A 10,181-nucleotide genomic window follows, 5' to 3' on the forward strand; every position below is an offset into this window, starting at 1 on the left:
CAGATTGCTTTAAAAAATATAAAATCTGAAAACAACAACTTAAATGGCTGCAGACCAGATTACTTCTGCTGGGGAAAAAAAAAAAGGTATATTTATCCTGGGTTTTTTGTGGTAAATGTAGGTTTTTACGACTTGAACGACTCTATACGTGTAACAAATGTATTGATACATACACCTCCACACAATGATATCTGTAAAAAGTTATGAAGCACAAATTAAATGCTCTTTTCATTACTTCTTTAGAATTATCTTGCAAGTTGGAAAATACTTCAGCACAATTCAAGGAATAAAGTAATTACATTACATACTCTCATTCTGTTTTGTAATTCCCATTGATTTTTATTGATGGTGATAAATGCATTTAGTTTGCAGTAAGAGTTACTACTTTCCCTTTTTCTAACAATATTTCAAGGTTGAAAAAGTGCAATTTCTAGGGCCAAAAAAATAACTCAAGTAAAACAAGTTCTTGTGACACAAAGACCGGGAGGGTCGAAAGCAGAGAGGCTCAAGCAGACCACAGTACACCCCTGAAATGGAAGACTTTTCTGCCCCTTTGTGAAAGTACATGATCTTTTACACCAGATTATACCATTTCTGGAAGTTCATTGACATTTAAACAATATTCCAAAGTGAAAAAATTATCCTGTCACTCGACATCTAAATTTTTTAAAAGAAGGTCGAACGTAAGTTCATCGTGGCTGTATGTGAAAAACTCTTTCCTCAACAATAAGGATACTGAAATCTAAGCTTGATGTGGATAAACAAGCTAGGATTAAAAAGACACACAGACACCTTCCCCCAAAACAGTGGCCTTTGATTTTATTCTTTAGCCTTTTCCAAGCTGTCACTATAACTTTACATTTTGTACAGTATTTTGTGTATCAAGGGAAAGAATTATCCTTAACAAGATTCCATGTATTACAATACCAAGGACCGTTGTATTTGCACCCATGATGTTTAAAAAATCTCTCAGACAAACCATGTAGAAATAAGTATGCAAAAACTGCAAAGAAAAACATTTAAGTAGCCAAAATTAAAAAGACCTTTGTGTGAACCACACAGTCTAGCTCAGTTTCTACTAGGCTATTGCAGCCAAGTAGTCCTTAACCTCAGTAGGAGTGAGCCTCCTAAAACCAGCTTCATTACAGATGCCAACTTCAATGTTGTCTTCTGTCATTTGCCCTTCAAAGCTCTCCTATTAAAAAAAACACAGTTTAGTGAATCACATCAATGAAGACATAAGAAACTTATTTCTTAAATATTTTGCTAACCTTTAGTGTTAAGATAGCTGTATGAATGGCATCTTCAAGCTCCAAATCTTCATTGTATCTGTAAACAGACATTCATTTATTTCAGCATAGGACAAAGACCTTTACAAATTTTAATAATCCTGGAATCTCTAAAAACCCCAAAACTACTAAAATCTTTCTGTTTCTCATACAAATATTATTTGTAAGCACTGCAACATTAATAGTCAAAGTTATTATTTGCAAAAAAAAAAATCCCTACTTTTCCTACTGTCTATCTATAACATTACTGCAAATATGCTGAATATAGTGTTTATTGCACTCAAGTAGTTCTACATAAATGCAAAAGCTGGAGTTTAAATAAATCAAACTTCCTGTGCATGTGTAAATAAGTACATTGGAAACATCACACCTTAAGTATTTTAAAACTTTGTTCTGACAATTTTAAAAGTGTGCATTTTTAAAAATCTGGCTGTTTTATATGGAACCTGAACAGAACATAGTATCCTTTCAGAGAAGTATCAAATACATTACCTTTTCTCAAGAAATGTTTTCCCATTGACGTAATTTTTTCCCATTGCTGTTGCTTTCCATGCAAAATAAGCTCCCTGAAAAAGCAACAATCTGTTGATTGAACTGTTTTGTGTAACTTAGTGAAACACTATGTATTCAATTACTTGGTAAAAAAGTACAGAAGCAATTATGAAAATACTGAGTGTTCTGAGACTGCAGGAGACAATTCTGGATCATATTCAGACTAATTTTATATGGGAACATACGCTGTGAAACTGTACAAAATGTGTATAGGGCCCCACCTACTTTCATCCTCGTACTACTTTGAAAGATGAATTGAGTAAGTGAATTAGCATAGTTTTGATTTGGGATTCCTTAAACAAAAATAGTACATTTGCCTTTGAGAAAGTGTACACTCAAATCCTTACTGAGGCTCACTCCACATATTCTTCTTTTTGAAGATAAAGTAATGTAAGTGACTTGTTGCAAATCAGCCATCTGATCTATGTTCACTACTACCAGGATATTTAGTCATCACTTCTATTCCCTCCTCTGCCATGAAGACCATCAGCAGTTCTATGGCTCAATCAAACTGCCTTAAACAAGGCATCTGCATTTTGCTTTTAACATTGGAGCATCAGGTAGTAATTCAAACTGCTGAAAGTTGCAATGATGACTAAAATGACCTCATTTTTTCATCTGAAGCACTGCACCTCACACGTGCATCAAAGGGTAGTTCTTCTGAAGTGCAGTGCACACGCAGCAAATAAACTCATTTAAATTAACCACTGTCATTAAATACCAAAGCACATGCATTACATTTCACAATGCAACAGGTTTTGGCTTAACTTCCATCCAGTTTGGAGCAGTATAAACAGTCAACTTCTTTTTTTCTAGTAGCTGTTGCAGAACACCATTTTTGCTGGCACTATCAACTAGGTGGAAAGGTATGAAAAGGGATGATCTCCCTCAGAAACAGCTGCCAGCCCTCAAGCAGTACAGGAACATGTAAGCACAGAATGATGCAGGCTTGCTCCAAGCACCTACTGAAATGACCCATTTTGACTTCTGAAGTTATGTTAAGGTATCTTCCATTCTAGCTCTGTATTGTTATTCTCATCACAAAGTATCTCAGGAGCACAGGCAAAGTTTCCCATGTTTTTTCAAAGCAGCAGAACTTACAAGTGTAAGATACTTACAGATGGATCCGACTGAAATAAATACGGCCGCCCTTCGTTCCAGCCACATATTAGCAGTGATACACCAAAGGGACGAACACCACTACAGGCAAACAAAAAATAATAAATCATGCAGTGAAAGTCAAAGGTGACTAATTATTTTGGACATGTTTGCCTTCTCCCCAGACCAGGGCTGTGATGAGGAATGACGAGTAAACCAACAGAACAAAACCAAAACTGTCCTGCCTTGGCTGACACATTTGTGTGCAAGATACGGAGACCCATTCTCACCCACTGCCAGACAGTGCTCCTCCTGCTGGCCCACTTTCTGTGCACATTCTCCACTGAAAAACTGCCTTTTCCACAAGAACTCCAATCACTGGGTAGCTGTTACTCATTACATTTAAACAACACAATCTTTCGAAGCAACTCTGCAATTCCAGCACGTACCCAGACTGCGTATACTCCTGCATCACAGAAGCAATTCTCTGTACTAGCTGAGCTGTTGGAATGGGCTCATGATAAACCAAGTAATACTGCTGGGCCAGCTTCCGAGCTCTGTGCACAAGTACTCTGAAAACAAAGACAAAACTCCTATGTCAAAAAAATTCCAACTACAACTGGAAACTCATAATAATAAATATCTGTTCAGGAGTTGTACACCTGGCATAACATCAATGTAAGAATACAGACTGCGCTGAGTTATCGTTATCAACCAAGTAATCGCTGAAATATTTAAAGTGAAAGTAAGGTTGAATTACACTGCTTTCATTCTTTAGATACAAGGTTATTTGACAAGTTAATTAACATATTAAGAAAAACTTCAAGTGAATGTCATTTACAGTGCAATACAATATAGTATTATGAGATACACTTAAAAAGAAACAGCCAATTGCTACCTGTTACCTAAATTTCTTGTATGAATATGTATCTAAATGGTGATCAAACAAAATTTTTTAATACCTGTAATCTGGACCCATACCACTGTACACTAAACCTATATGTTTGGTAATTGGTTCTACTTTGTGGACACTTCTTTCATCATATAGAATGGATTTCTGCTTCTTCTCAGTTGCCAATACCACTCCATTTGCAGCTGGAAAGGAACAAAAAAATTCTTTAAATATTAAACTAAAATTAGCAGTCAAAACACAGACAAGCTTATTAAACTGTAAAAATTTTCTTCCTCTCTTTTTAAAAGCCATTCAAGCTTACAATCATGTTAAAGAGAGATACTTTGATGAATACACCGAACACATTGTTTCTTTTTTCAAATAACCATACAGCTCCCATAATCCCATTCTAAAGATTCTGAATAACATTAATAACTGAGCAATCTACATAACTTTTTATATCTACTTCTACCAACTGAATGTTTCCAAAATCACCCAAAAAAAGAATGCCAGGAAACATTAAACCTATTAAAACATGTGAAAATCCACTGAAAGAGTAACAAAATATGTAATAGAAAAAGATAAAGAAGGATCCAATACAAAGGACCCAGTACATGATCCAAATTGGTTTAGTTCTCTCAAAAAATAGTCGAAATCCCAAATCCTCCACTGAAGTATTTTCAGGACATACCTTTAATCCCAACTGATGGAGCTCCTGCAGCTACTGCAGCCAAAGCATATTCAATCTGAACAAGCTTTCCAGAAGGGCTAAAAAGAAGACGCAAAATAAAGATTTCCACTCGGTGGGAAAAACCTTCAGGGTGTGTCATGACTTTCTACTGAAATTACACTGAATGTGTGTTTCTAAAAGCTTTCAAGACACTGATGTTCACTGCTGAAAGGAACCAGCAAAACACGGCTATGCTTTTTGACTGACAAGCACATGAGGTCAATGGCACAAGACAGCAACAACTCCCGTTCCATTCCCAGGTATTCCTGCATTTTGTTTTAACGATCCACGTTATTCTGGTAATGGATGCAGAATCCTCAGAGCAGAGCTGCAGGTGTCAAGCAAAATAAGTTACAAAGTAACTTATTCAGAAAGATGGAGGGGTCCATTCTCCATCCACAGGAGAGCCACTCACTGGGCAAGTGATTTTGCAAGTGGATGTATTCTCTAGGCTGTGTTTCAGACACTGCTGCTTTAATAGTTGCAGAAGTAAAATCGGATATTATGTAACTCAGTGCTTAGATGAAGAAAACAAAGCAAGCAATAATCAATCAGTGTAGTCATTTATACACTGAGGAAACAGCGTGTAAGGGTGACAAACTAGTAACTCTGGCTTTTCCACTACAAAATATAACAAATCAGAACTGTCATTCCAAGCATGTAGTTCTTCTGTAAAATTCTTCTGTAAAATACAAAAAGTTTGTAACTCCCTTAGGAAACCATTTCCGACAGCTAATAAAGAATTCAATCTACTTGAGCAGAGCAAGCACGTTGGGCAGCTTCCATCCATTAAGAATATTCTTTTCATCATTTTAGGTTGCAAACTGCTTCATTTGCTCAACTGCAACAAGCCTTTAGCAATTCCTTTTGCAATAACACAGTGTGATTCTCCTCTGAGAAAAAGGGGGTACTTCAACACAAGCAGCATGAAGATTCTTATGTCCAGTTTTTCTTTTTTATATATGCAACATAGGTCTTAATACCTTAATACTTTCATCGAGAAAAAAAAAAAAAATTGAAAGTTTTCCTCTACTCTGAATTAATCTTCAGTCTAGGTATTAGAGCAACACCCCAACAGACCCCACTCCAATGGCATATTCACTCTGTGCATGTCATCATTCCACATTCGGGCCGTGCACAACACCAAGTGCAAGGAGAGCAGAGACTGCCAAGTGTAGCAGGAAGGAACACAAACTATTCTAAAACTCATCTGCTTCACTCATTCCCACATCTGCAAAGCTTGTTCTGAAGCAAGCTCTCACGACACCACAGCTCAGCTGTTATCACGCATCTCCAGTTAGCTAAGAACCAGAGAATTATTCTCCAGCCTATAGTATGCGTGTGTGTGGTGATCCCGAGTTTGCTAAACCAAACACACGCTGTAGGGCACTACCAGTGTCGAGACAGACCTTAACTTGGTCCTACAGCGGTTCTGTCTCACAGCCACGAGTTGACACAAGCGGCGCCCGCACTGGGGCCCGAGGTAAGCGACGGACACCAAGTGGAACCCAGGACTCTCCCCGCAACCCTCGCAGCCCTTCAGGAAGCCTCTGGGCAGCTGCGTGTCCCCCTCAGGCGCCTGACCCCCGCCGCTCTCCCCAGGCCCGTCACTCCTGTCCAGGTCCAGCCCCCGCTGCCCCCCAAAGCTCGCAGGCCCGATGACTCTGCAAAGCGCTCCCTCGGTTCTGCGTCGCCGCCGCCGGCAGGCCACTCGGCTCAGGCTGCGCGCCGTCCTCCCGGTGGCCCGGCAGCCCGCCCGCCTCTGCCCCCGGGCCCACAGCAGCTCCTGCCCCAGTACCTGAAGGTGGTGAGGGAGAAGCTGTAGCCGCGCTCCGCCATTTTGGCACCAGCCCCTGCACGCCCCGCGCCGGCTCCTCGGCGCAGGCGCGGACGCCGCTCCCGCTCCCAGCGCTAAGGCAAAGCGAGCGCGCTGATTGGCGGGGTGGCGGCGTGTGCCTGAGCGTGCCGAGATGCGGTTGGCGGAGAGGCTTGCCGTGAGGCATGCTGGGAGTTGGAGTCCTCCTTCTGTCCTTCGCCGCCCCGCCCTCCTGGTCGCGAGAGCAGTGCTGGGACTTGGAGTCCTGTTCATGTGTCCCTGCGATGCCGTGACAGACTGAGGGCACTCGGTTTCCCAGAAGGCTCAGCGAAAGGCGCATCTTCCCCGAGGGCTCGGCAGGGTCGCGTGGGGCTATGGCGGTGGTGGTACTCGTCCGCTCTCCGCTGCCGCGGCTTCGCGCCCTGCTCCAGCGCTGCTGGGGGCGGCTGGAGCGCGGCCTCTGGCCGGGTCTCCTCGGGGGACAGAGCCCACCCTGGGGTAGGTCGCGGCCTCTTCTCCGCCTAGCTGAAGGAACTGGACGTGTTCCTGTGTCATCTGCCTTGAGAAGGGATTGGAGTAGATGGTCTCAGAGGTCTCTTGCAACGCCATCGATTCTGTGAGAGGGCGGTGTGAGGGCTGAGGGACTCGTTTTACGTGTGAAGGGCGGAGGGAGAGAGGGCGCTGGGGCAGGAGGGCGCGGCCCTGGGGTCAGTGAGGGAGCGGGGCGGGGGCGCCGCTCTGACCTTGCTTCGGGGGTGACGGCAGTATCGTGTTGTGTTTCCTCGACCGCAGGTAAAATGGGGCTTGGCTGCAAGGAATTTCTTTCTCACAGAGTCACAGAATATGCTGAGTTGGAAGGAGCACACAAAGATTATCAAGTCCAACTCAGCCCTGCGCAGGACAGCCCCAAGAGTCACATCACGTACCTGAGAGCGTTGTCCAAACGCTTCCTGAACTTTGTCTGGCTTGGAGCTGTGACCACTTCCCTGGGGAGCCTGTTCCAGTGCCCAACCACCCTCTGGGGGAAGAACCTTTTCCTAATGTCTGACCTAAACCTCCTTTGACTCAGCTGCATGCCATTCTCTCAAGTCCTGTCACCACAGAGGAGAGATCAGTGCCTCCCCCTCTGCTTCCCCTCATGAGGAAGTTGTAGACTGTGATGAGGTCTCCCTTCACTCTCCTCCAGGCTGAGCAGACTAAGTAACCTTAGCTGCTCCTTGTGTCACTTCCCTTCCAGGCCCTTCACGATCCTCGTGGCCTCCCTTTGAATGCTATATAAGAGCTTTATAGCCTTCTTATGTTGTGGTGCCCAAAACTGCAGACAGTATTCAAGGGGAGGCTGCACCAGTGCAGACTGGGACAATCACCCCCCTCTTTTTCTTTCTCCTGCAGGACCAGTACTAGCTGTGCAAGGTCCGGCTCTTGTTCCACAAGGGATAAATGATGCTGGTGAGAGCAGTGCCGAGGCGCAGAGCCTGCTGGAGAGCGTCCTGTGGATGGCGGCGCCCAAGCAAAGGCGCACCGTTGAGGTGAACCGCAGCCGGCGGAGGCATCCCAGCAAGCTCATAGAAATGAAGGTAATCAGCAAAGTCCTTGTTTTAGAGAGTCATTGCAGAGAGAAGTACTGACTGTAAAAGCTCCCTGGACTTTGTTTATACATAAATAAGCTTAAAAGATACTATAATCTTTAAAATCCATTGTAACAGATACATTCATCATGTGTGACAGTAGTCTGAGGTTAAATAAACAGTGGCACTTGAGGTGCAAGCCAACAAAATGTGAATTTTGGCTGAACAGATAATTTAATGGAAAAGGCCTACATTTTCTGTGCATCTAATTGAGTCCATAGGTCTTTAGTCTTCCAAACATAAATAGGCATAATGACTTAGATACTGAATTTATAGGCTGTTCTTAGTAGTAGCCATTGACATAGCAACACATTACAGAAAAATTATGTAGAAGAATACAGTTTGAAATGGTAGTTGAGTTTCTCTACTATTTCATTTAACATTTTTATTTGTAGTCGTTCCCTGTTTCTTTTTCTGCTGCTGTTCAAATGACAAAATTTCCTGTTTTCCACTGTCATTTTAGAGGAACATAGATGTTTGTCCTGAGTGTGGAAACTTGAAGCAGAAACACGTCCTTTGCGGCTATTGTTACGCAAAAGTCAAAGAAGAAACTCGACTGATACGGATGGAAATACATAAGAAGGAAGGAAGACCGTTTAATGCTCCAACTGTGGAGACTGTTGTCCTTTATGAAGGAGAAAAACCCACAGAAAAAGATGCAGGCAAGCGGATCATTGAAAGAGCCAGGAAGCGTCCATCTTGGTTTGTTCAAAATTGATGCTGTAGGATTAATGGTAGCAAAGGCAGTTGCTGCAGGAAGAGAATTCATGATTTTCAGTAATGTTTTTCTTGTTCACTCAGTGTGAACAGAACTGCTCTGAACTTTTGGGAAGCCTGCTTGAATTCTGTGTTGTACCATATGATTTTACGATCAGGTGGTGTTTCTCTAGCATGCAGTGGGAAATGCTTCTCAGTGATACATCACAGCAGTCAACAAACAGAAATCAGGATCTGCCTTGGATTTGGATATCTGCATACAGTACACTGAACAATTTGTATGCTAATGTTCTATGCTGGTTTTGTAAATAACATCTTTTAAACAAAGCAAAAACATTCACAGATGTACAATAAAGTGTTAAGTGTCCCAGGGAAATTTGCTTTCTGGTTTTGGCTGCTGCTCTTAGGGAGGGGGAAAAAAGGTTGAAAAGTGATTTTGATTAGAAACAAAGGATATTTGCAAGGAAAGATGTAGTTATTTGGTTATTTCCTTTGTGTGGATCTCTCCACAATGCTGCTGTTTGAGATAATTGGTGATAGCCCTGGGTTTGAGCAAAATAGTGATTGCCACATAGTATTTGCATTTTTTCTGCACTGGACTAAGGCTGAGTGTTTCTTGCTATTGTCAGTATACAAGATAATTTTCTATCTTAAAAGGTTGTGGAAAGCCTGTTTTCCCCCCTCAAAATACACTTGGTTTTTTGAGTAGAAAACCAAATTGAAATGTAATGACTGTAAATCTGTAAATGTGACAGGGGTCAAAGCTGGCTCTTTGCAGCCGCTGCTGTTCAGTAGTCTGGGTGGTCAGTGTGTGCTTGGAAAACTGTGAACGGCCGCAGTGCCTTGGGCTGGAGTCCTGGGCAGAGAGGGGGCAGCTCTGCCTCCACTCTCCACTGGTGCCCTTCAGAAGTGCAGTTGCAGCACCTCCCTGGATTTTCACTTTGGTTTTAGCCACACAGCAGCATCACTGCCTTAGGGATTTAAGTCTGTTTTCAGTTTCTGTTTGGGATTTCAGTATACACATGGTGCTCTTTGGTATTGTGTGGGAGTGTGTCTTGTTTGGTTCAGTCCGGGTCTCCCCTTTGGGTTTTGTATTACTGTACCATCCCAGTTTATACCCTCCTGGTTTCTTGTTCATAACCCTGCTTTCTCTATTTGTCTCCTCCCAGACCCCTGCCAATCGCTCCGGCACCCCTCCCAAGCTTCTAGAAAGTTCTGGCAGGGGCGTCGAGTGATTGGTCTTGGGGGGAGGATCCCTCCCTTCCTTTCCCAAGATAGGTTCCTTTGTGTGTCCCTCATCCCGCAGACCCGTCCTTCTCCTTCCCTGATTCGATGCCGTTGTCATCCCTCCCCTGTCGCCACCCCCCCATAAAACCCCTGGCAGGCGCGGTCAGGGTTGCTCATTGCTGGACACCCCTGGGGGGCGAGGTTCCCTGTTCGGAGACACAATAAACCTTCC

The 10,181-nt window shown here is 43.1% G+C and overlaps 2 protein-coding genes across 2 annotated transcripts; one reads left to right on the forward strand and one right to left on the reverse strand.

Moving 5' to 3' along the window:
• Window positions 1-793: 793 nt before the first annotated feature.
• PSMA2 (proteasome 20S subunit alpha 2) lies at window positions 794-6,465 on the reverse strand. The gene is made up of 8 exons (XM_048297524.1): window positions 6,360-6,465; window positions 4,523-4,599; window positions 3,902-4,034; window positions 3,389-3,511; window positions 2,960-3,041; window positions 1,782-1,855; window positions 1,272-1,329; window positions 794-1,195 (listed from the first exon to the last, which is right to left on the reverse strand). The coding sequence occupies exons 1-8, from the start codon at window positions 6,398-6,400 to the stop codon at window positions 1,079-1,081; spliced, it is 705 nt and encodes a 234-aa protein (XP_048153481.1). The 5' UTR covers window positions 6,401-6,465; the 3' UTR covers window positions 794-1,078.
• Window positions 6,466-6,703: 238 nt separating this feature from the next.
• On the forward strand, window positions 6,704-9,098 carry MRPL32 (mitochondrial ribosomal protein L32). Its single transcript, XM_048297536.1, has 3 exons — window positions 6,704-6,875; window positions 7,770-7,954; window positions 8,469-9,098. Exons 1-3 carry the CDS (start codon window positions 6,752-6,754, stop codon window positions 8,721-8,723), a joined length of 564 nt encoding a protein of 187 aa, XP_048153493.1. The 5' UTR covers window positions 6,704-6,751; the 3' UTR covers window positions 8,724-9,098.
• Window positions 9,099-10,181: the final 1,083 nt, after the last annotated feature.

The sequence above is a fragment of the Corvus hawaiiensis genome, chromosome 1 (assembly GCF_020740725.1).
Source record: "Corvus hawaiiensis isolate bCorHaw1 chromosome 1, bCorHaw1.pri.cur, whole genome shotgun sequence".
Taxonomy (NCBI): Eukaryota; Metazoa; Chordata; class Aves; order Passeriformes; family Corvidae; genus Corvus; species Corvus hawaiiensis.